We start from the raw sequence: 27,890 nt of genomic DNA on the forward strand, positions 1-27,890 counted from the left end.
ACACTTCAGAAAACACTCTGTTATATTATGTGTTTTCCTGAAAGAGCCTACCAGACGACCAAATAGAACTAGCTCTTTGAGCAGATGAGGCCCAGAGAAGTAAAGTGACCTTCCCAAGGTTACATAGCTGGTAGATGGTAGAGTCAGGACAAGAACTGCAATCTCTAACTATCCAAGTTGGAGCTTCTGCTCAGCTGTCGAGAGGATCGTGAAAAAACGAGAGTGTTTTATAAACTGGAAAGCGCTATTCGAATTTAAGATAGCATTAATTCTCTAGGTGAAGCATTACTGAAATATATAGAATACATGGAAGGACATGAGGTGCTTCAAGATAGGAAGATTAAATTTGGTGAAGATGTCAATTCTCCCCAAATTAGCATATAATGTTTGAAATAATTTTAATCAAAACTTCAATGTGATTGTTTTAAATTGATTAAATAATTTGAAATTTTTATTTAAAAAATAGGTGAGAAAAGCTCAGAAATTTGAACACAAACAACTATGGGGAAGAAAGATGTTTCCCTATTAGTTATTAATAAATGTATATCCACAGTAAGCAAAACATTACAGAACTAGCAAAATAATTGACAGATGGATCAATAATGAGAAATAGTTTGCCCTGAAAATAAAGTCCTGGTACATATATGAACTTAATGTTACAAAGAAACTACCACAATTAGTAAAAAAGGAACTAGTATTTTTGCAACAAAAGTAGTGGGTGAATAATGGTTCTTATATAAAGTTGTAAATCTCAGCTAGATTGCGGAACTAAATTTTTACAAAATAGCTAGAAAAATTATATAATGATGACACTAATTTTAGGACTAGCAAGCATTATTCTAGCCTAAAAACAAAAATTTAAAGGGAAACAACAAACTAAGAAAATTATTTGCAATAAAAATAAATATATAATATTATAGCTAATAGTATATACATTAATTATATAAAAATATAACATGGTTAAAGTCCTTAATATGTAAAGAGCCCTTGAGGGAAAATAATAATACTTCTAATGGAAAAGTGGGCATGGGAAATAAAAACAATTTTAGATTAAATACAGAGTTAAAAGAATGTGTGAAAAAATATTGTTTATTAGTGGTCTGAACAATACAAACTCAATAATTCATCATAATATGAGATATATCAAATAAAGATCAAAGGAAAATAATATATGAAGCACAGAACAGTTCTGTAAAACTGTTTGTGGGAGAGTAAATCAGAACTTAACCCAATTTTTCTGGAGAACAATTTAGTAATATACAGCAAACTTAAATGATGTATTCAGACATTGCTTAGTAATTCTACTTGTAGGATTATACCATAAGTATACTAAAGAAACATTCAAAGACAGAAACAAAGACTGCATTAAGTTGTTTTGTTAAAAAGTAAGTTTCTAGCAATGGAATAATAAAATTGTGATATAACCATAGAATGGAATATTAAGGAATATTATGCAACTATAATAACCATTTCTCTTTGTGCAATGTTAAAGGTTTTTAAAAGCACAATAAATATAATATATTTCAAGTTTTATATACACTCATAAAATATAGAAGAAACAAATACCAAGATGGAAAAGTAAGAAATTCTCTCTGAAAGTTACTTTGCAGATGATTTTTATTTTATCTTTGTGTAAAAGCTTATTGTATTTTCTAGAGTGAGCACATATTATATTTATTATTCTAAACAACAAAATAACCATGTAAGATACACCGTGCCATCTCTCAAATAAATTGTGTGCATTGTATTTCCATGACAGTAAATAGGAAGAATCTATTTACTCTGCAGAAGCCCAGAAATGAACCCAAGCAAGCGAGGCTTGCATGACCCAGAGAGCACATTAAGGGATCCAGAAATGCAGGCAAGGGAACAAGACAGCCAATGAAAACCAAGGCAGATGACTGGCTGTATGAATTGAGTGCACACCAACTCATTAGCCTTTTACATTTTGCTACCCAACCACCCAACTTAGCTGCACAGAAAACAAAGCTTGCAAGAGTAGCAATTCCAGACTCTGTAGCAGGAATCCTTCTGCTGAGCCTCTCTCATGCCCCTTCCCCTACTGTTCTCATCTCCCAGGATGTTCAAATCCATTCCCTGGTCCTTACATCTGCTTCTGCCCATCCATGTGTTCGCTCCTCCTGGTTTCTTTTGGCTACTTGATTTTGAGTCTCCCGGATGGATTTTAAATACCAGGTCCAAGCCAAAGTGGGCCCCCAGGGGAAAGTTTCTCAGACACTTTCCCTTTTTATTAGCACCTCCAGAACAGAAAACAAATTCCTGAAGGTTTATTATTTTAATTACGTGGATCATCAGGAATAATACATTCTGGGTATTTTTATTATATAGTAATTACTTTGGTTCCTGCGACATTGTAGAGATTTGGACTTAATTTGCTCAAATGTTAGTTTTCCATATTTCAAGAGTCTAGAGCTTAAATAGCAATTTAAATGTTAATCTCAGTTCTTGTTATATAGCTGACATTTCATTCGTTTATTCAGCAAATATTAATTACTACATAGACTTGAAGCCCAGTGGGTTTCCAAATGATTTCTAACATCTGTGGTTTGCTATATTATGGGAATTCAGATGGAATCTCAGAATTTAATTGTTTCAAAGCTTTCAATACATGCTATTAGTGGTTAATTTGGAAGTCCTCTTGCGATCCAAGAACAAATTGCAAGAAGAGATTCACATTAAAATGATTGCAGAACATTGGCATTTCTGTTTCTGGTGAAATTCAAGGATTCACCAGTAACCAGAAAACTGAATTCAAAAGTAACGCAAATGCAGTCCCACATGCCAAGCCCTGATCGAAATGAGAACGTTTAGGATGTGGGAGATTAACATTGTTAATAAAGCATGATCTACGGCCTATGGTACTGATGATAAAAACTCCAAACCAATGACTATGTCTTTCTGGTCAGAGTAGAAATGACTAATGCAGTTATTCAACATGTCCTGGAGACTAAACTAAGAAATCAATGTCAGGCAGTAATCCAGAGTCCACTGAATCACTTTCCTGTACAGTCCCAGTCTGAAGGTGCTAGTATTACATTCTGTCACTTGTAATCATGGTGTTGAGAGGTAAGGCAAAGGCAATTCAGGTGAAGACAACTGAGGAAGATCGCAGATGGACAAGAATCTCTCCTCCTGACAGCAGATTCTTCTAACTCCGGACAATGACACAGGCCCTGGACCTTGTCCCATTATTGAAATAATTGGCTTTCAGACCGAGCTCCAGCTTGCTCATTGTAAACCTTTCTCTGCTGTTACTACCTCAAAAGTGCCTGAATGGCCACAATCTGTCCTCACTAACCTGCAGTTCTCACTCTCTGCCTTCACTTACGCTGTTGCCAGGCACCCTACTTCTTAGCTTGGCTACTTCTACTCATTGTTTCAGACTCAGCTCACATAACAGTCTCTCTGGGCTATACCTGCTGACCAACCATGACCAGCTCCTCCCCAGGTTCTATTACATGTTCCTTATTTGGGTTTCTACAACATCTTTATCATAGAAGTTCACATTGAAAATTCTGGTTGACGTACCTGCCTCCACCATCAGACTATAAGCTCCTTGTCTTCGCCTCCCTTTTATCCCCAAAGTATGTTGAACTTTGATACTAGATTCTCAGAAATGTTTATGGAATTTGATTGTACAGATTACAAACCAGTATAATCATGTCTCCAGCTCCATGATTTTCAGGAGAGTTTCCCACTTCCAGCCTGAGTGTCATTTCTACACCAACATGTAAGCCAAGGCTCTCTCCTCTGGATAAATGCCTTTCCCTCTGCCATACTACATGGGAGTTCACAGAATGACTCTCAGTTCACAACTACTTGGAACAATCGTGGTCCACAGCCCCACTCTCCAATTCAACAGGCCTAGGCTTCAACTGCACCTCCCATCCCATTCACATTCCCTGTTCTTCATGAAGAAGGCCTCTGTCAGCTTGTCTTGCCAGTCTCCAGACAAGTCTAGAGGCATTGCAGAGGGTGCAGTCTCTCTCCATCCCTGTTCTAGACCCTTGTTAAAGTGATATGAAAAGCCTTACAAAGGTATTAAAACTTGAGCTAACAACCAAATTTATATGTAGCTTTATACAGATTTCTTACTTTTTTGTGAATATTTAAAAAATTTTGTCATACATATTTTCATAATTGAGTGTTGTAACTGATGACAATCCTGGGTAATCCAGGATAGAATCCCCATAGTTCATGGTAAAGCAGTTAGAAAATGTAAATGCCAACAGGAGGTTGTGATGACAATAATTCAACTGTATTTGCAAGCAAGCCTCCCAGTTGGGTTACTCAGGGGTTGATGGCAGGGGAGTGGAGGAGAGACAGATTTTAAAAAGGGGCATCATCAGAAGGAGATGGCTGTCAGGGAGAAAAATGGCAGGCCCTCCTGAACTAGCCCAGTCCTAGCTTCAGGCCTCCTTGTTGACCTTGACTGGTTATTGACCACCTGGAATTGCTTCTGTAGCAGCAGGTAGGGTGAGATGTGGGAAGAAGTTGGGATGACCTCCTGAATGACAGATTACCAACTGTCCAGCTACTGCCCAGGGGTCACCACATCCTCACATTGTGTCTCATTCTCCAAGTCTAATTAAGCAGCTTCAGGAACACAGAACTTTGCTATCTGCTCCTACCTGTTTCACTTAAAATCAGGTGCCCATGTATGTCTCTGTGTTACACTGTGACTGATCCCTAATAAAATTAGAGATTTTCAATCTTTGCACTTGATATTGCCAACTCACCTAAGCAAATTAATGAGGCTTTGAGTAGGCCTCAGAGCCTGGTGCTGTGAATGATGGAAGCCACACAAGTCTCAGTGACAGGGCAGTAGAATTTCATTGTCTTCTCACTGAGAAGTGACACCAAATCATTGAAACCTTTTTTCTTATACTTTATTTCCTGTATTGGAAAATGGCAGATATTTGCTCCTTCCTGTGTTAGAGATATTCATCTTCAACATCACATACATAACAACCTTCCTAAAACAAACCCTGAAAACATGAGGGGCACGGAAAGCTTTGTGACTCCCAGGACAGCTGATGTAGCTGCATCTTGTGTGACATTTATCACTACTGTTGTGTGGAGGCCACATGTTGCCATAGAGTCCCTCCATTCCTCCAATGCATGGACCTTATGCTCAGTCCTGAGGGAGACAGTCATGAATCCAACCCAGCCCCGGAAACCCAGCTTCAGGCAAGTTTTGGCTCAGAAAGAAAATGAAGATTTGTCTCCCCCTTGAAAATTGAAAGTAAATGAGGCAACTTTCACTATCTTAAAACAAAATTGGGGCAGAAAACTACTAGAGTAAGCAGGGCATGGTCTTTCCAGTTAAGCAAAACTACATGCAAATCCCAGCTGCATCACCTAATGAGCCAGTAACCCAGGTAAGTAACTTCTCTGAGCTTCATTTCCTTACCTATAAGATTGAGGACAGTGATAACTCGTTGGTCAGGTTGTTATGGTTAAGTGAGCAATATGTAAGCCTTCTTAAATGATGCTTGGCACATGGCAATCAATCAAAAATATTTATTGTGCACCTACTATATACATTACAAACTCAGTAAGCCATGTACTGGATTAATGTGATTCACTCAAATTATTTCATTCCCTTTCACCCTATAATTGTTAAAGATACTTAGGCTTTTTGTCTTCCAGTTTTCAGCACCTAACTGAAAAAGGAGATCACTATTCCTTGGATCTGGATAAATCCAGACTAGCCTGACAGATCCAGAATCAACTAGAGTAACTAATGTCTTGTATTTCCTGAGATAATTCCCATTTCAAATGACCTTTTCTGTGATTCTTGTAAGTAGCCTTGCACTTGTCATCAACCATGTTTCCATCTGACAGAGATTTATTAAGCACCTTCTACGGGCCAGACAGATGCCAGGGGTGGAGTTGTGACCCAGGCTTAGTGCCTACCAGCATGGGCATCCTTTTGGCTCTGGAAGCATGGCTCATGGAGCCACATCCCAGCTATCAGCCCTGTGGCAGCATCACCATCATCAAAGGAACCCTGCAATTCATCTTTCTAAATCCCAATTTGCAATTCTCTAAGTCTGCAGAAAACTGATGTCACTGTGTAGCCTGACTAACTTGAGGTGAAAAGCCAATCAGTCATGTGCCAGCAACCATGTAATTGAGCTGAGAACAGGCCAATCTTTAGTTATTGAAACATTTTAAATACATTTCTTATTTCCACTCAGTATTGGACCATCTGGCTGGAATTTTGCCTCACATCACCACTAGGGGGCATTTTATGCCCAACTATATTCTGCAATAGTTTGGGGGTGGTGTTGGGACACCATCAGCACAGTGTGGTGGGGGGTGGGTAGGGAGAATGCTTCTTAGGCTTAGTGAAATTCCGATAGACTAGTACCGAAAATAGGGTGAACAGGGTGAATTCAAGCATCACTCTGAAAAGGTAGTGAGTTAGTTATCACCCCTCAAATGTACATATGTAGTCCACAAACCTAAGGGAGGAGATAAACCAATTTTTATTGCATATCTACTATGTAACAGGCACTGAGCTAAAAATCTCCATCTTCATCATCTTATCTACCCATCACAACTATCCTGAGATAGGTTTTGTCTTCATCCTCATTTTACAAATAAGAGGTCAGAGAGGTTATCACTTACAACCTATCACACATCCAGCAAGTAGCAAAAACTGAGTCCAGGTCAGGTTGCTTTCAAAGCCTATCAACTTTTCATCCACAAGGCTCACCTAGTTGTGATATTCTCACTCCTCTGAAATTGTTTCCTCAGTCCCCATTACCACGACTCTCCAGATTATCCTGGGATTTGTGTGTGTCTCTGTGTGCCTGTGGGTGGGGAGGGGGACATGCACGCATAATACGGCTGCGAATAAAGGAGCAAGCAGCTGAGTGTTTTCATACTTAATGACCCTTGTACTAGTCAGTGAAACAGGATTTAAATTTGACTGAGTATAACTTACACACTCTACCTGTTTTATTCTCTTGTAGCACCAACGCCTTACACTGTGTCTGGCATAGAGTAGGAAATTAATAGATGTTAGATGAATTCATAAACAGATAAATCAACATGGCTCTTAGGAAGACCCCAAAAGCATTTGCCCGGGGAGGCTTCCTATGTCTGAAAGTGTTCTGAAGCCTATGAAGTAAGGTGAGATTATCTTCCAACAGAAAACTCCAAAAGATGTGGAGGTGGGGAGGGTTTGATTTATAGGATTTGCTCAGCCTGCCCTACAGACATCAGCCAATCAAAGGAAAATAGACTCCAACCTGTTTACAGAGCTCCTCGGACTTACCATCCCAAAGCATAGTCCAAGAACAAAAGCCCAGTCCAAGGGATCACTGACTCACCAGCCCCGGGGAATGATTTCCAATTCACTGATACATCAAACCAGGGTGATTTGATATGCAGTGTTTGTCACTCTGAACTTCCAACAATGCAGATCTGAGCCCCGGGACTACTTTGAAAAGACTGGATCCCTTGGCTCGGATTGTACTCTACAAAGATGAAGAAGGCAGCCATTTTCTGCCCACTGGGGACCAGAAGCCTCTTCCATTAGGCAGAAACTTCATTTCTGGAAATGTGAACTTTGCTGCCAGAGTCATCAATGCCGACGCTCTATGTGAAAAGCAGACCATTTACTCACTTCAGCATTGATTTTCTGGAAACATGGCCTGCCTGTATTTATATGAGGAAAGGAGAACATGAAAGAGAGATATAGTCTGAAAATGTAACGTTGACTTCCAATGCAAAACTACCCTGGGTTCACTGATTTTATTCTCTTCCTCTTTCCAATTCTCATCCAAAAGGCTATCAGAACGTAATTTCAGTTGAAAAGGCTTCCATATCAGAAGTAGAAAATAGGGAAGGTCGATGACTTCCCTATTCCCTTCCACCTGCTGGAAAACTGGAGGAATGTCCACAAGGTGTAGAGTAGGTAAGACATTCTGAGGGAGGGGCCGACAGATTCGTCTGCTCTCTGACAGGAAGTAAAGGCCTTCCTGGGGAGGTCAGTAGAGAAGAGACCAGCCCCAGGGGATTCCACTCCTCAGAGTCCATCCACTGAGGCTGGGGCCATCTCCAGTGAGCAAATTTCTGTGGGAGGTTTACTGAATGCTGCAGACCTCACAAAAAAGGATTTTGGCCAGTGCCTTCTCCCAGCTAAAGGAGTGTGGACAGCTGGCTAAGTAAAACTTGGGCGAGGCCATGGATGGTGCCAGTGAAGACAGAGCCTCAGTAAGGAAAACAGTCCTGTATCTACTATCTTCCTCACATTCCACCCTTGCCTCCTTCTTTGGCTGCTCCCAGACATTGTTCTCACCTCTCCCACCATGGAGACGTGGATTTCTGACCTGGCAAAGAAACATCACAAGTGCTTTAACTTTTCTCTTCCTTCTTCATCCAAGAATGAAAGTTCAACAGAGACCAATACAGTTCTGGACAAGTGCAGAAATAAACCATCCCCCAGCACCATCCAGGCTCAGAAAAAATGCTGGATATGATACAAGGCTTTGCAATTCTTTTTTTTTTTTTTTTTTGACAGAGTCTCATTCTATCTCCAGGCTGGAGTGCAGTGGTGCCATCTCAGCTCACTGCAACCTCTGCCTCCCGGGTTCAAGCGATTCTCCTGGCTCAGCCTCCCGAGTAGCTGGGACTACAGGCACGCACCACCACGACCAGCGAATTGCAATTTTTAAAGAAGAAATTGCTTTAAGGCATTAACATGCTTCTCTTTATGAAACAGATCCCCTAAAAGAAACAGGAGTAAATCTTGGAAAATCTCTTATTTGTATTCTCAGCAGAGCTTGAAAGGACATTGCATTAAGAAAAGGGACACAGTGGCCGGGCGCGGTGGCTCACATCTGTAATCTCAGCACTTTGGGAGGCCCAGGAGGGCGGATCATGAGGTCAGGAGATCGAGACCATCTTGGCTAACACAGTGAAACCCCGTCTCTACTAAAAATACAAAAAATTAGCTGGGCATGGTGGTGGGTGCCTGTAGTCCCATCTACTCGGGAGGCTGAGGCAGGAGAATGGCGTGAACCCGGCAGGCGGAGCTTGCAGTGAGCCGAGATTGCGCCACTGCACTCCAGCCTGGGTGACAGAACTAGACTCTGTCTCAAAAAAAAAAAAAAAGAAAAAAGAAAAAAAAAAAGAAATTCTTATAAACTTCACTGTAAACAATGGAAAGCAGAATATGATCTCCCAAAAAGAAAAGTATGTTATACTAGAATATGCTAATAATCTAAATTTTAAAATCACAGATTATTTTAACAGAACCTGGGGTTGGGGAAATAAAATAGTTTTAAAGCCTCTTAATTAATTTTATTTCTCAGTGTGAAGTCAAATTTGAATGATTTTTAATGGTTACTTAAAAATTAAGCATTCAATGTCTTAAATTTTTTAAAGTTAACATGCGATAAAAGAGAATAACTGTTTCAAATTACTAGTGAACAAATTAAAATAAAAACACAAATGACAAAGAAAATATTTTTAAAGTACAAAAACAAACTTTAAAAACCTTGTAAGATCTTACATATCGGTTACACAATAAATTACAATGAATCAGTGTCATTATTAAAAATAGACTGTCAGTTTAAGTCAAAAACAAAAATTATATTCTACTTACAGGAGAAATACTTGGTAGCAAATGAAACAACATAGTTAGAAATATATAGATAAACAAAGATATACCATTAAAATAGAAATATGATTCAATCAAGTATGGCAAAATTAATATTAGGAAATAGTTCAAGGCAAAAAGAGTTATGAAAGAAAAGAACAGTAAGCCCTCACTTATCATCCGAGTGTTTTGATAAGTTCTCGGAAACTGTGACTTTAAGCGAAACTACATATAATAAAACCAGTGATTTTTCTTTTTCTTATCAATGGCATAATGTTGAAGGAAATGATGTTATTCTGGGCCTGCTAGTTCGTTTCACTTAAAGTCACAGTTTCCAAGAACCTATTGATGATGATAAGTGAGGACTTACTGTAAGTTATGTAATTGAAGATGAAATAGACATAAAATCACAAGCCAAATAAAAATATTTCATTAAAATGTGTAAACAAAAATTATTAGTAATAAAAGGTAAACTTTAAAATTAGTATAGAAATCACTTAAATAATAATATGCAACAGTTTTATTTATAAGTATAAACTGAAATGGTGCTACTACTAGTTAGAAATAAACTAATCCTAATACTAAATACAAAATGTTAAAATTGATCACAAATGAGACAAAAAATATCAAAAATCGATCTTATCTAGATAATTCATCAACAGTATAAAAATAATTGCAGAAATGTTATGTAAAGAATTGCATAGCAAATATTTACGAAGCTCACATGATATGACCATAATAGATAAACCACCAGAGAAAACCTTATTGATTTTACGCATAACAAGAATGCCTTCTATCATATTATAACCTCATCATTGTTCTGAAACTTCTAACCAATGCAAAAAAATGGGAAATATAAATAATCTTTGAAAGTCGGAAAGAAAATTATTTGCCATTGATATGATAATCTCCACTAAAAATACAAAAGACTTCATGAAATGACAATTAAGATTAGTGAAACAATTTATAGCTTGGCTGGCTTCAAAGTACATATATGAAAGTAAGTTATTTTTATATAAACCAACATTACCCAGTTAGAGAAATACAATGGTGTAAATGAAATATGTCATTTAAAATAGAAATTTTAAAATATAAAATACTTAGGAATAAAAAATGTGAAGAAAACTGTAAAGCTACCCAGAACCACTAAAGCGAGCATCATGGCATAACCTAGTCAAGTGTAAGATTTGTTTCTCCCATGTCCCAGCATTTCCATACCTAGAATATGTACTGGAGAAAAAAAGTACGGTACCCTATAGCATCGTTTCTGATAGCTTCAAACTGGAAACCACCCAATTGTCTATCAAATACATGGGATCAATAAATCGCAGCATAGTCACACCATGGAGTACTATATAGGAATAAAAATGAAAAACCTGCAGCTCTTTGCAATCACAAGAACGAATATTGCAATCATAAACCAAAGAGTCAAGACAAAAGAAACACATAGCATAAAACTACTCTATAAAGCTGGAAAACAGGCAGCACTCTTTTTGGATGCATGTATAAGTGGTAACAGTAAATATTAAATAAGTAGAAATCAGGTTAGAGATAATTTCTAGAAGAGACATAATAGAGTTTTACATGGGGCACAGGAAGGGCTTTCTGGTGTTGATAAAGGTTTTTTTTTTTTTTTTTAATGATGTTGGTAATAATTATATGGGCTTTTACTCTATGATTACTAAGTAATGTGTATGTATATATATAGTGCGCTTTTTATGTTGTATATTTTGTGTCAGGCAGATCGTCTGCATAGTCCTAAACTCTTGATTTCTTCCACTTCTTGACACAATCCTTTGGGACCCTTTCAGCTCTTCATTCTGTAGGCTCAAGTTCTGCCCTGCCTCCATCCCCAGACCAAGTCCCAACCTGAGGGAGAGTTGGGTCTCAATCTTCCCTTTACTAGGATGGGAAATGCCAACATTCTTTTTGGTTACCCATTCCTGGAGGATGGTTCCAGCTGGCAGGGGCCATAGAAGATTGATGCACAGCTGTATTTTCCTGTCATATTGGGCACAGGGGTGAGGATGGAACTTTGCCCCTTTGACAGTTTTAGCTCCAGTCAACTGCTGTTAACTTTGATCTCAGGACACCCTTCACCCTACATCCGTGAACACATTGCAACATCAAGCAACTACAAGGTAAGTAGAGGTATGCAGGGCCTTGTGGATTCAGTTTCTTCTCCCACGTGGATGAACAGCAGCAGCGGAAGAGATAGATAGCACCTCTTTTCCAGCTGGACAGTGTGTTGAACACTTCCTCAGCCTCCTAGCAGTACCAAAGACATGTAGGGTGGCCTTAGCCAGAAAGGTGAGGCCATGCCAGCCTCCAGCATGGGGTTGCGGAAGTAGATATAGGTGACCCACTAGAGCTGTGAACTCCTTTAACTCTAGCGTTGAAGTGCCATATTCAATGAGCACAGTTCTGGAAAGGTCTCCAGGGACCCCATATCACATCATGAACTAACCCAAACCTCTAAATCCCCTAAATCTTTCAAAGCTGAGAGAGAGAGAGAGAGAGTAATTCATCTTTAGGGACTGATATAGACTGGGCTATGATATTTGGAGCCCACTCACTGGGAACCATGGATAGGGTGATTATATAATTGACTATCCAACCAAAGACACTTTTTGAGAGAGAAAGGGCAATTTAAATAATTATCTTGGGACAGCAGTTGACAACTAGGACTGTCCTAGGCAAACCAGGTTACATAATTACCCTAGCCATGGACCATACTTTGAGAAGCACTTTCCAAAGGCCTCTGCCATGTGCAGCTGCTCATAGCCAAGCTCATGCTACACAGGTGGAAAAGCTTCTGGAAAATTGGGGTGCTTCCCTAGAAGACTCAGAATGTTAACAAGGAATAGGGAAGAAAGAGAACTACTGAAGAGCTTGGCACAGGAGGGCTGGCCCAGAACCTGTGTCACAGCACTGCCCTGGGCCATTCACACCAAAGCTCATTCCAGAGACTGAAAGTATTTGATGGCCTTCTGTCATACCTTACCTGCCAGGTCACCTGCTTGATGGGCTCTTTCCTGAACCTAGACACCCCCAGGGCACCATCATCCTCCCTGATAGAATATTATATTAGAACAGTTTGAGGAACATAGACACATTATCCCCAACCCTGTCCCTCAACTGTTTCATCTGTCAGCACCATGGTGTCAGTGAGACCTTCTGATGGAGACTTCCAAGCCACCTGGCTGCTTAGGTTAGTCTGCAAGTTGTTCCAGTGTTTTTTAAGAGAGGTCCTCCAAATTCAAATCACTTGTTTATGTCCCACTGCTGGCACACCACCTGAATGGGAAGTGTCAGTCTACGACATCAAAGGCCTCTCCTGCTGTGTCTGCTACTGACAGCACTGTTGTCCATCTATCTCAAAGGGGAGACTTCTCTTACAAAAACTCACTCCCTCCACTCAGTACGGTCCTTTGCATAACAATTAGTTTTTATTCTTGATGCTTTATCACCCATTTCAAGACTGCTAGAGAAATGAGTTATGCAGGATATGACCCCTCTAGTCATCAAAGAACCAGAGAAAAAGTGTGTGGCTTGAAGCTGAGCAAAGATGCTGCCTCCAAGTGGGAAGTGACATATGTATGCTGGACACAATATATCTGCAGAGCCCTCCAACCCTGTCATCCTCCCACTCTAGTTGTGCAGCCCTCATCCTCCCCCCACATCACCACAATGCCTATCCTCATTTCCACAGTTCTGCAGTTCCAAGGCCCTGACCTCCACCTAGGATCTCAGAAACTGATCTGTAAATCCAGGATGGAGAGCCTAAATATCAGATTGATAAAGTGTAGGACTCATGAAGATGCTCATAAAAAATTTCTTAGAAGGCCAGGTGCGGTGGCTCACACCTATAATCCCAGCACTTTGGGAGGCTGAGGCAGGTGGATCACTAGGTCAGGAGATTGAGACCATCCTGGCTAACACGGTGAAACCCTGTGTCTACTAAAACATACAAAAAAATTCGCCGGGCGTGGTGGTGGGTGCCTGTAGTCCCAGCTACTTGGGAGGCTGAGGCAGGAGAATGGCATGAACCTGGGAGGCAGAACTTGCAGTGAGCTAAGGTCATGCCACTGCACTCCAGCCTGGGTGACAGAGCGAGACTCTGTCACACACAAAAAATATATATTTCTTAGAAGGACTGTCAGATTCATAGCATTCCCGCTTTTTTCTTTTTTACTAATTAATCATTTATCTTAATCTGTTTCATGCTGCTATGACAGAATACCAAAGACTGAGTAATTTATAAAGAAAAGTAATTTATTTCTACAGTGCCAGGGTCTGGGAAGGTGCTGGTATCTGGTGAGGGCTTTCTTGCTGCATCATTCCATGGCAGAAAGTCAGAGGGTGAGAGAGGGACAAGGGAGGGGGACTGAACTCATTCCTTTATCAGTAACCCACTCCTGCAATAACTAATCCACTCCCACAATAACAACATTAATCTATTCATGAGGGCAGAGCCTTCATGACCTAGTCACTTCTTAAAGGTTCTACCTTAACTCCATTGTTTTGGGGATTAAATTTCAACATATAAACCCTTGGAGGACACATTCAAACCACAGAAACATTCTTCAGTAGAACTTTAATATTACTGTCTTATAAAATTCTGTCAAATGAACAAAAGATAACCCATAATTACACCCTAATATGACTGCTTTTAACATTTTACTGTATTTCAGCCTTTTTGCTATGTATATAATTTTACAGAGTTGTAATCATACCCAGTATATGATTTTATCATGTTTTCCCACTTACCATTATATTATAGGTATTTTTAATATTGCTACATAGTCTTCATGGTTGTCATTGTTAATAGCTACGCTGTAATAGTTCACTGAATTGAAGTGCTTTATTTACTTAGCTACCCTATTATCTTTAAACAATTTCTAATTTCTTTTTATAATAAATATGGACATATTTGTGACAGGGGTGTTCTTTTTCACATCTTGACCTACTTTTCACATAGTGTTACAATTACTTGACCAAAGAATACAAACTTTTTGTCTCTTGACATATATTTCCAAAAGATTTTTAAAAGGTGCATTAATTTACTCTGCAGCTGGTGTAAATGAAGACCATTTTGTCATTGTTTTCTTGAGAGTAGAGCTTCCAAAGGTAGGGATATGTGGCTAGGAGGAAGAAATCCAGCCTGGGGCATGCATTCTGTAAAGAACTCCGGTTCTCACTGGCACACTGGTTTTATTTTTCTCTGTTTCTTGCAGACTGAGCAATTGATAACTCTGTGGGTCCTCTTTGTTTTTACCATTGTTGGAAACTCCGTTGTGCTTTTTTCCACATGGAGGAGAAAGAAGAAGTCAAGAATGACCTTCTTTGTGACTCAGCTGGCCATCACAGGTAAGTAACTATGCAAGTGAGAGGCAGGAAGCTATATGTGAAGTCCCTATGGCTTCCTGCTTTTAATGAATTTTATCAAAAAAAAAAAAATGTAACGCATCGGTCAATTTGGGAATAATTTCTGAAAGAATATAAAACCTATATTTGAATATTTCCTCTGGCATACTTAACACATATGAATGCCTCTAAGATTTCATTATAAAAGTAACTCACTACACTAATGGAAATATCATTATCAGTATCACCAAATGGTTCTATAGGGTTTCCCTGTTTTTATACACAGTAGCCTCCATAGTTCACTAAGGTGATATTACCATATCATCCTGCATTATAAGCTTAAGGAATACATCCCAGAAAATGTACCAGCACTATCTCTATTAAATTATTAATGTTAAGTCTTGAGTACTTTGCAGATTAAAGCCTGTGGACATTGCTTTTGAAATGCAAATGATGTGTAACACCACTACTGGGGGTAGTATAATGAAGTAATATAATCTCCAGGATCGGGATGCTTAAGTGTAGACTTTGGAAATGACCATTCAGTAGAAGAGTGAGCACAGCACACCTAGTAGAGGAATGGTGAAATATTCTCAAGGAAGAAAATGATCTGTGAAAGTTAGGGCCCCAAAGACATGAGTAGAGCTCATGTTCAAAAGGAAAAGAAAAACACAACCAGGGAAAGAGTCCTGTTCTACAGGCCAGAAAGAAAGTGAGAAAATGAGATTCACAGAAGGTCCAGCATAAGCCACACTTGGAGTCCTAAGCTCTGGGAGCAAGATGGCTGTTATATTAGCTTAATTTGGATCAGACTATAGAAAAAAAAAATGCAAAAGGAAAAATTTAAATATTAAATGCTTACAAGGAGTGATGGCAAATGACTTTCAGAAAGGGCTATTTGGTACATTTCAACCTGTACTGTTATCTCAGCTGTAGTAATGGTAGTGGAGCTCTTTAGAATTTAGTCTTGAGCCATAATATTTCAAAAATATATGACACTGTAACTTACAAGAGAATCTTAGCCATACATTGTTAGTAACCTGAAATCCCCCTTTTTCTTTCTAACAAAGTATAACAAGCCCACCTGCTTGAGCTGGGCTGCAGTGGCCAGGGTAAACATCCAAGGCACCAGTGAAAAATACAGAGAAGGTAAAAGGAGCAAGAGTTCTGAAGATGGAACCTGGGATGGGGGAAAGTTTCTTCAATCTTTCCTACCAACAAGAACTCCAATTTTTCACTCCTATAATTGTAGAAGTAGAGGTAATTAGGATCATCCAGCAAATGCTTAGAGACAAATATCCCTGGATGAGGATGCCACAGCTTATTTTCATTATATTTCTTCTATTACAGTGCGGTAATGCATGTTGTATGGAACTACATATTCTTTCAGAATGAAAGGATTTAGAGGTGGCAAGAATATCAGCTTGAAACTTAAAAGTTTTTTCATAAACAATAAACAAATGATAATTGAAAATTCACTACATATTATCAAAGACAAAAGTTGTGTGTTCTATTCTAATTCATCATCGTTGTATTAATCTGGGCTTAATTTCATGTACATCTCCTGGACAGTGTTTTTATTTGTTCATTGTTTCTAGAAAAACTCTAGGGGTCAGGTCAGAAGCATTTTAAATGAAGAATTCCTGAAATGAAAAACATTGCCAAAGGTCTAGGACTGAAGCTCAATGGTCTGAGATTGAATTTATATGTTATTGAAATTTCCTTCATACACATTTTAGCATGATCACAGATCCTTTGGTAAAGGAGGTGAGAATACATACTTGAGTCTTGAGTATGCATATAAAAGTTACCCAGGCATCAACTGAGGGGCCCTGTGCTTTGAGACATATATAAAAATGTGGTTTGAGTCCCCCATCGTATGTCAATGTCCTCCTTAAGATTTCTTCAAATTCCGTGGAATTTATATTTTTACTTCTCTTTTGCTTCTTGCTTCCTCCTTCCACTAAATTCTTGCTCTCTCTCACCAGTATCTCATCTTTCTGAGCTCCTCTTTTTTTGCGGTTGTTTCATGCTGTCCCTAATGAGACACGCAAAGCACCCTCCTTTCCTTTATTTTCTTTAAAATCATCCACAAAAGTATGACTTTCTTTGTTTAAAGGACTTTTCTGAATATTTCAGGTAATATAATGATATTGTATCACAGAAAAGTAAATATCTTAAGAGCAAATATTTCATTTTCTCAGAACATTCAGCTGCCATCAGAAATGTTTCATTTTGATCATGCCACTGCACTCCAGCCTGGGCGACAGAGTGAGACTCCGTCTCAAAAAAAAAAAAAAAAAAGAAATGTCTCAGTTTTACCTTGCTTCAGCCTCACTATTCTGCTCTCTCTTCTAAATGTCTAGTATCTTGTGCCAAAAAATTTTAATACTTTCCTCTGTTTTTGTTTTGCTTTGTTCTTACCACTACCAAACCATGATCTCAGAGACCCCAGAACTTCCAAAAAACAAGTATCAGGCTTTTTTTTTTTTTAACAAAGGAAGTTGCTCCCTAAAAAAGAACCCTGGAACTAGTTACAATGATAAACAGACAAAGAAAAATACACATTCATATTTATAGTTACATATGTCATGGCTAAAAATAAATTATTCTAAATTGTATAAAACCATAAGATATACAGTGATAACTCAATAGTATGTTGTATTAGTCTGTTCTCACACTGCTATGAAGAAATTCTCGAGACTGGGTAATTTATAAAGGAAAGAGGTTTAGTTGACTCAGAGTTCTGCATTGCTAGGGAGACCTGAGGAAACTTATTAATACAATCATGGCAGAAGGCAAAGGAGAAGCAGGTACCTTCTTCACAAGGCAGCAAGGTGGAGTGAGGGCAAGCAGGGGGAATGCCAGATGCTTATAAAACATCAGATCTTGTGAGACTCACTATTATCACAACAACAGCATAGGGAAACCGCCCTCATGATCCAATTACCTCCACCTGGTCCTGCCCTTGACACATGGGGGTTATTACAATTCAAGGTGAGTTTTGGGTGGGGACATAGAGTCAAACCATATCATATATTATGTGCTGTGCTTACAAAAATTTTGAACTGGTTTTAGGCCAATACGCCTACCTACAATAATTAGAAAAGCTGGACAAAATTTAAACATTTTTTAGAAGGTATCACATAGCTGCCAAAGACAATTAAGACTTGAGGGGCCAAGATTTCATAGAGCAGAAAATTTTATGAGATAAATACATTATTTGACACCACTATCCCCTTAAAGTATTAGCTGATTTAAAAGCAGAAACTGGAAGGCTGAAAACCTGAGTAGAGCTTTGGGCAGTTTCACTGGACTGATGGGGCAAAAATTAATTTGCCAAAGCATACTGGCTTTGATAAATATTCCAGGGTTTCCATTGGTACTGCTGAAAAGATACAACCTACAAGTAAGAGTGAACTAAAAATGGATCAGCCCTCACCAAAAAATTAAATACAACCCCAAACCTGAATGAAATCAGATGATCTACCTCTGCATGCACACAAACCATCTGCCAGTGCAAAAATAAATCTTCTTTGGAGGAAGAAGGCATTATCCCATCATCAAATTAACTATAATTTTCCATGCACAATGTTCAGCACTTGATTAAAAAATAACCAGGAATGCAAAAATACAATAATTGATGAAAAACAAGGAGAAAAATAGATAACGAAGAGTTGCACAAGAGATCCATCTATTGGCATTATCAAGATACAGAATTTATAACTGTTGCTCATCTGTTTAGAAGCTACAAAATAAAGGTTGAATGTCCTATCTCCAGGCTTTTGGTGCACCTGCCCCCTTAACAGTGGAGCTTGAGCACACAAAGAACTCCCTTTCCACACAAAGAACTTGGTGTAGTGGCAGTTCCTACACTCCACACCTGGATGTAATTCCAGCCATTTAACACACCCGCCCCAATGGACTAGGAGTTTGAGCCACCTCTTCCTCCCATGCAAAGACCTTGTTGTGGCTGCAGTTTCTCTGCTCTTTCCCCAGACATATCACCCAACTCGAGGTGCACCTGCTCCTCCAGATCAGGAGCTTGAGCTACTCCTACATTCCCCAGGAAAACTTTGTGGCAGTAGTGGTCTCTCTCCACCTTGCTGGGGCATATTTCAGGCTTTTGACACACCTGATTGTCTAAATTAGAAGCATGACCTGCCCCTCCGTGCAGAGATCTTGGTAGAGCAAAGCTCTCTGCACTCGATGCCCAGACATATTTCCAGGCATTTGAAGCACCAACTCTTCTAGATTAGGAATTTAAGCTTCCCCCACTTCCTGTGCAGAGAACTTGGGACAGTGGAGGTTTCCAGACTCTATGCCTAGGCACATCTCCAGGCACTTGGCAGCTGCCCACCAGACCCTGCCTCAGAGCCAATGCTTCTGCCTGCCATTGGGAGAACTGTAGGAGAGCTTGCTTAGTCTAGCCCACCCATCTTGGCCCCCATTCCAGAACTAAGCAGGGATCTCAGACCACTGTGCATTTCACAGATCAGCCCATTGCCCAAGTCAGCAGAACTTCTCCCAGTAAACAAGAATCAAGTATATATCCATTTGAGTCAGCTGCAGCTGAACTTTATCCATAAGCATCACCTACTGGCCTGGAGGTTGAACTGCACAATACAGTAAGAAATCTGGGGCCAGGCACAGTGGCTCACGCCTGTAATCCCAGCACTTTGGGAGGCCAAGGCGGGCAGATCACAAGGTCAGGAGATCGAGACCATCCTGGCTAATACGGTGAAACCCCGTTTCTACTAAAAATGCAAAAAATTAGCTGGGTGTGGTGGTGGACGCCTGTAGTCACAGCTACACGGGAGGCTGAGGCAGGAGAATGGCATGACCCCAGGAGGCGGAGCTTGCAGTGAGCCAAGATTGTACCACTGCACTCCAGCCTGGACGACAGAGCCAGACTCTGTCTCAAAAAAAAAGAAAAGAAAAGAAAGAAATCTAGGCAGGGCATGGTGGTTTATGCCTGTAGTCCCAGCACTTTGGGAGGCTAAGGCCGGCAAATCACTTGAGCTTAGGAATTCGTAACCAACCTGGGCAACATAGTGAGACCCCCATCTCTGCAAAAAATTTTTAAAATTAGCCAGGCATGGTGGTGCACACCTGTAGTCCCAGTTGCCAGGGAGGCTGAGATGGGAGAATTATTGGTGCCCAGAAGGTCAAGGCAGCAGTGAGCCAAGATCATGCCACTGCACTCCCATCTGGGTAATAAAGTGGGACCCTGTCTCTAAAAAAAATTTTAAAAAAAGGAAAAGAAAAGAAATCTGATGACATAACTGCACAGCACTGGAAAATGTAATAAGCCTCCTGAGACCTCTGCCACCCAGCCTTATAGGAGGCAGTGAGCCTCCTTACATACCCAGTACACGGCTACTACAACCAGCATTTGGGAAAGCCACCATACAATGACTACCCATTACCAAGAAATGCTTATACAGACTCGTTGCCACTGAAAGCACCCAGAACCAAATCCAAAGGACCTTACACAACATAAACTATAGACATATCCTCCGATGAGGAAAAAAGTCACATCCAAATAAAAGCAAATTTAAAAAAAATAAGAAGAGATAGCTTATCTGGATGAGAAGGAACCAGAGAAATAACTCGGAAAGTATGAATAAAATAGAGTGCTACAACACCCCCAAAGGATCACACTAACTCTCCAATAATGGATTCTAACCAAGATGAAATATTTGAAATATCAGGTAAAGGGCTCAAAATATTGATTTTTAAAAAGCTCAATGAGATCCAAGAGAAAATTGAAAACCAACACAAAGAAAACAATTCAGGACATGCAAGAAGAGATAGATACCACTAAAATAAAAGAAATGGACATTTAAAAATTATTGAAGGAAAAACAAAATAAAAGTGAAAGCTTCAATAACAGGCTAGACCAAGTGGAAGAAAGACTTTCAGAACTAGAAGACATCTTTTGAATTAAACCAGTAAGAAAAAAATACAGAAAAATTAATTTTAAGAAATGCCTAGTGCCTTTGATAAATATGGGATTATGTAAAGCATCCAAACCTACAATTTATAGGTATTTCAAAGGGTGAAGAAGAAAAAGCATGGAAAACCTATTTGAGGAAATAATTCAGAAAAGCTTCTTTGGTTTTGGGAGAGATTTAGAAACCCAGATACAAGAAACTCAAAAAACTCCTAGAAGACACATCGTGAAAAGAACATCACCAAGACGTATAGTCATCAGACTATCCAAAGTCAACATGAAGGAAAAAATCCTAAGAGTGCCCAGAGAGAAGTGTCTAATCACCTATAAAGGAAATTTCATAAGACTAATAGTGGACTTCTCAGCAGAAACCCTACATGCCAGAAGAGATCAGGGGCCTATTTTTAGCCTCCTTAAAGAAAAAATGTGCCAGCCAAGATTTTCACATCCTGCCATGCTAAGCTTTATAAATGAAGAAGAAATCAAGTCTTAACCAGACAAATAAATGCTAAGGGAATTTGTCAATACTAGACCAGACTTACAAGGTATGCTCAAAGGAGTTCTAAACATGGAAACAAAAGAACAATACTCATCATCATAAAAGGACACACAGATACAAAGCTCACAGATCCTGTAAACCAACAACACAATTGAAACTCCAAGTAACAACACTGTGACAGGAACACAACCTCACATATTAATATTAATCTTGAATGCAAATGGCCTAAATATTCCACTTAAAATATAGAGTGGAAAATTGGATTAAAAAGAGACTCAACTATCTGCTACCTACAAGATATCCACTTACTGACTAAAGACAGCTATAGACTCAAAGTAAAGGGGTGGGAAAATATATATCATGCAAATGGGAAAAAAAGCAAGCAGGGGTAGTCATTCTTATATTAGATAAAACAGACATCGAACCACCAACAATAAAAAAACAAGACAAAGAATGGCATCATATAATGATAAAAGGTTCAAATGACAAGAAGATTGAACTATTGTAAAGTATACACAATCAACACTGGAGAGCCCAGATTCGCAAAAATTACGACTACATATAAGAACAAAGATTAATAGAAAAAAAATAGTGGTCTTCAATACTCCACTGACGTCAGTAGACAGATCATCAAGGCAGGAAATCAACAAAAAATCTCTGGACTTATTCTGGGTATAGTAACTGACTCTTGTAATCCCAGCACTTTGAGGGGCTGAGGTGGTAGGATTGTTTGAGGCCAGTTGTTCAAGACAAGCTTGGGCAATATACTGAGACCCAATTCCACAAAATAAATAAATGAACAAATACATAAAAATTAATTAAGCATAGTAGCACATGCCTGTAGTCTAAGCAACTTGCAAGGCTGAGCTGGAAGGATTGTGTGAGTGCAGAAGTTTGAAGTTATAGTAAGCACCACTGCAATCCAGCCTGGGCAAAAGAGTGAGACCCTGTCTCCTAAAAAAACAAAACAAAATGAAACAAAACAAAAAGAAAGAAAGAAACTCTGGACTTAAACTATATATAGACCAAATGGACCTAACAGACATTTATAGAACATTTCATTTAATAACTGTAAAATATACATTCTTCTCATCTGTACATGGAACATTCTCCCAAATTGACTTTATTCTTAGCCATAAAGCAATTCTCAATAAATTTAAAAAAAACTGAAATCATATCAAGTGTTTTCTTAAACCACAGTGGAATAAAATTATAAATCAAACCAACGGGCACCTTCACAAATACACAAGAACATGAAAACTAAGCAATTTGCTCCTGAATGGCCTTTTGGTAAACAATAAAATTAAGACAAAAATAAAAAACATTTCAAAATGAATGAAAGTAGAGATACAACATACCAAAACCTCTGGGATATAGTGAAAACAGTTCTAAGAGAAAAGTTTATAGAATTCAATGCTTACACTAAAAGATAGAAAGATTTCAAATTAACAACCTAACATTACACCTCTAAGGAACAAGGAAAGCAAGAACAAGCCAAATCCAAAGTTAGCAGAAAAAAAAGAAATATAATAACCAAGATCAGAGCACAATGACATGAGATTGAGATTTAAAAAAAGATACAAAAAGTCAACAAAACAAAATGTTGGATCTTTGAAAAGATAAATGAAATTGGCAGGCTTCTAGCTAGATGAAACAAGAAACAGGAGAGATGATTCAATTAAGTACAATCAGAAATGATAAAGATGATTGATATAGTTTGGATGTGTGTCCTAGACCAAATAGCATGTTGAAATACAATCCCCTGTGTTGGAGGTAGGGCCTGGTGGAAAGTGATTATATCATGGAGGCAGATTTCTCATTGATGGTTTAGGACCATCCCCCTTGGGCACCAGCCTACTGCCCTCATGATAGTGAATGAGCTTTTGTGAGATCTGGTGTAGCACCCCGCTGCTCTCTCTCTCTTGATTCTTCTCTGGCCATGTGATGTGCCTGCTCCCTCTTCACTTTGCCTTCCATTATGATTGTAAGCTTCCTGAGCCCCTCCAAGAAGCCAAGCAGATGCCAGCATCATACTTCCTGTACAGCCTGCAGAACTATGAGCCAATTAAACCTCTTTTCTTTATAAATTACCCAGTCTCATTTACTTCTTTATAGCCTTGTGAGAATGGACTAATGCAGTGAAATTACAACTGATACTATAGAAATAAAAAAATATCATCAGAGATGACTATGAACACCTCTGTGCACACAAACTAGAAAACCTGGAGGAAATGGATAAATCCCAGAAACATACAACCCCCCAAGATTGAACCAGGAAGGAGTAGAAATCCTGAATAGACCAATAGCAAGTAATAAAATCACATCAGTAATAAAAAATCTTCCAACAAAAAAAATCTCAAGACCAGACAGATTCACAGCTGAATTTTATCAGATGTACAAAGAAAAGCTGGTACTTTTTTACTGAATCTATTCCAAAACATGAATGTGAAGCAATTCCTAACTGTTCCTATAAAACCAGTATCACCCTGATACCAAAATCATACAAGGACACAACAACAACAACACAAAAAAAAAAACACTACAGGCCAATAACCCTGATGGACATAGTTGCAAAATTTGTCATCAAGATACCAGCAAACCAAATCCAACAGCACGTTAAAAAGATAATACATCACAATCAAGTGAGTTTTATTCCAGGGATGCAAGGATGATTCAACATATGCAAATCAATAAAATCAATAGACATGATTCACCACATTAACAAAACTAAAAACAAAAACCATATGATCATCTCAATACAATAAGGCTTCAATAAAATCCAACATCTTTTGATAATAAAAACCCTCAACAAATTAGGCATCTAAGGAACATACCTCAAAATAAGAGCCATCTATTACAAACCTACAGCCAACATTACACTGAATGAGGAAAAATTGAAAGCATTATCCCTAAAAACTGGAACACAATGAGGATGTCCACATTCACCACTCCTATTCAACATAGCACTGAAAGTCCTAGCCAGAGCAATCAGGCAAGAAAAAGAAATGAAAGGAATCCACACTGGAAAAAAAAGTCAAATTACCAAATTATCTCTGTTCAGTAATGACATGATTGTATACTTAGAAAACACTCTACAGACTCCAAAAGACTCCTAGACTTAACAACAACTTCAATGAATTTTCAGGATACAAAATCAACATATAAAAATCAGTAGCATGTCTATATACCAGTAGTCTTCAGGCTGAGAACCAAATCAAGAACTTGATCTTCTTAACAATAGCCACAAAAAATAAAATAAAATAAAATAATAAAACACCTAGGAATACTTTTAACCAAGGAGATGAAATATCTCTACAAGGACAACTACAAAAAGTGATGAAAGAAATTGTAGATAATACACATGACTGGAAAAACATCCCATGCTCATGGATTGGAAAATTTAATATCATTAAAATGACCATACTTCCCAAAGCAATCTACAGATTCAACACAATCCCTATCATATTACAAGTGTCATTTTTCAGAGAATTAGAAAAACAAGATTAAAGTTTATATAGAATTTTAAAAGACCCTGAATAGCCAAAGCAATTCTTTTCTTTTTTTGAAATGGAGTCTCGCTCTGTCACCAGGCTGGAGTGCATTGGCACGATCTTGGCTCACTGCAACCTACACCTCCTGGGTTCAAGAGATTCTCCTGCCTCAGCCTCCTGAGTAGCTGGGACTACAGGTGCGCATCACCATGCCCAGCTAATTTTTGTATTTTTAGTAGAGACGGGGTTTCACCATGTTGGCCAGGATGGTCTTGATCTCTTGACCTTGTGATCTGCCAGCCTCGGCCTCTCAAAGTGCTGGGATTACAGGTGTGAACCACCGTGCCTAGCATAGCCAAAGTAATTCTAAGCAAAAGAAAAAATCCAGAGGCATCACATTGCCTGACTTTATACAACAAGGCTGTAGTAACTAAAACAGCATGGTACTGGTACAAAAATAGACACATAGATCAATGAAACAGAATAGAGAAAGCAGTTAAAATGCCACATACCTGCAACCAACCCATCTTTAACAAAGCTGACAAAAATAAACAATATGGAAAGGACATCTTATTCAATAAATGGTGCTGGGAAAATTGGCTAGCCATATGCAGAAGAATGAAACCCTACCTATGACAATATATAAACATTAACTCAAGATAGATCAAAGACTTAAATGTAAGATCTGAAACTAAAAATCTTAGGGAAAAAACCTGGGAAAAACTCTACTGGACATTAGTCTAGGCAAAGAATTTATGACAAAGACCCCCAAAACAAATGGAACAGAAACAAAAATAGGCAAGTGGAACTTATTTAAATTAAAAAGCTTCTGTACAACAAAAGAAATAATCAACAAATAGACAGCCTATTTGGAGAGGAAGTATTTGCAGATTATTTCTCCAACAAATGACTAATATCCAAAATATACAAGGAACTAAGACAAATCAACAAGAAAGAACAAACAACCCCATTAAAAACTGGGCAAAAGACATGAACAGACATTTCTCAAAATTAGAAATACTAGCAGCCAACAAACACATGAAAAAATGCTCAATATCACTAATCGTCAGAGAAATTAAAAGTAATACCACAATGAGATATCATCTTACACCAGTCAGAATGGCTATTATTAAAAAATCAAAAAACAATAGATGCTGGCAAGGCTGTGAAGAAAAGGGTAGACTTACACACTTTTGCGGGAATGTAAATTAGTTCAACCACTATAGAAAACAGTATAGAGATTTCTCAAAAGACTTGAAACAGATCTTCCATTTCACCAAGCAATCTCACTACTGAGTATCTACCCAAAGGAAATGAAATCACTATATAAAAAAGACATTTGCCCTCATATGTTCATTGCAGCACTATTCACACTAGCAAAGTCAGGCAATCAAGCTCAGTCTCCAGCAATGGTTGATTTGATAAAAAAAAAAAAACTGCGGTATATATACACCATAGAATACTATGCAGCTATAAAAAAGAATGAAATCATGTCCTTTACAGAAACATAGATAAAGCTAGAAGCCATTATACTAAGTAAAATAACTCAGAAGCAAATAAAATAACATATGTTCTCCTTTATAAGGGGGAGCTAAATATCCATCCATAGATAAAATGATGGAAATAATAGACACTAGGGAATCCAAAAGAGAGAAAGGTGGGAGGTGAATAAGAATTGAAAAGTTACCTATTGGTTACAGTGTTCACTATTTAGGTAATGGGTACACTGGAATCACAATCTCCACTAGTTACAATATGTTACAATACACCTGTGTATTACAATATGCCTGTGTAAAAAACTGCACACATATGCCTGGAATCTAAAATTTTAAAATAATGAAGATTGAATGTCCTAGAAAGGAATAAAACAAAACATTTAGGAACTGACAATTACAACTGAAGCTTACAATACAATAGTTAAACTTAGCAGCAAATTAAATGTAGCTAAAGAAGAAATCATTGAACTGGAATATAGGTCCAAAGAAAATAATTAGATTGAATCATGAAAAAAGAAAGGACGAAAAATACAAAAAGAAAATAAAAAGCATATGGAAGTAGTGAAAAGGACTCCCAGAAAATGATAAAGCCCAGACTGGATAGAAACAACACTTAAAGATATAATGGCCAATAATTTTCCCAAACTCTTTAAAGACATCAAAACACAAATACATAAAGCACCATAAAGGACAACAGCAAGCAAACGAACAAATATAAAGAGAATTAAAACACATGAAATGATAAGACTAAGTAAAAGCCCCATAATCTTGAATTTGAAATGAAAGTATTTATGCTAGCTCATGATGTATTTTATGCTTCAGGAGTTTTTAAGGATACATACCAAAATGTTTATAGGTAAACTGATAACATGTCTGGGATTTACTTCAAAATAATTTGAGGGTGGGGGTGGGTTGAGATGTATAGATGTACAAAATTGATATTGATAACTCTTGGAGGTTGGTGGTGAGTACATTGGATTCTTTATTTTTTTATACTATTCTCTCTACTTTTATGTAAGTTTAAGATTTTTTTCATAATAAAATTCAAAACAAAAATATGCATGATTATAATGAAACAAAATAAAGAGATCTGGGTAGTTAAAGATGTTAAAGTCCTTGGATTGCCTGGATGTAGTAAAAGTACTAATTTCTATTAGATTTTAATGTCAAGGAGGTGTGTTAAAATCTCTAAAGTAATCCTCCCAAATTATGAAAACTGACATTACTAGCAAGCTAAAGAAGGTATAAAATGCAGTATTTGAATATGCAAATATATATGTTTATATAGAGAGTTATTCCCCAGTATCCATGGAGGATTAGTTCCAGAATCCCCTGCCAATACAAAAATTCGAGGATGCTTAAGTCCCTTACATAAAATAGATAGTATTTGCATATAACCTACATAACCCTCCTGTATACTTTAAGTCATCTCTAAATTACTTAT

At 38.1% G+C, this 27,890-nt stretch overlaps 1 protein-coding gene across 3 annotated transcripts in view; it reads left to right on the forward strand.

Annotated features, from left to right (window-relative positions):
• NPSR1 (neuropeptide S receptor 1) overlaps positions 1–27,890 on the forward strand; it is a 219,770-nt gene that overhangs the window by 11,434 nt on the left and 180,446 nt on the right. For all 3 annotated transcript variants that reach the window (XM_063815294.1, XM_063815293.1, XM_063815295.1), the window contains exon 2: positions 14,875–15,007. In XM_063815294.1, coding sequence (XP_063671364.1) covers positions 14,875–15,007 — 133 coding nt within the window. The remainder of the gene's footprint in view (positions 1–14,874; positions 15,008–27,890) is intronic.

Source organism: Pan troglodytes, chromosome 6 (assembly GCF_028858775.2).
Source record: "Pan troglodytes isolate AG18354 chromosome 6, NHGRI_mPanTro3-v2.0_pri, whole genome shotgun sequence".
NCBI lineage: Eukaryota > Metazoa > Chordata > Mammalia > Primates > Hominidae > Pan > Pan troglodytes.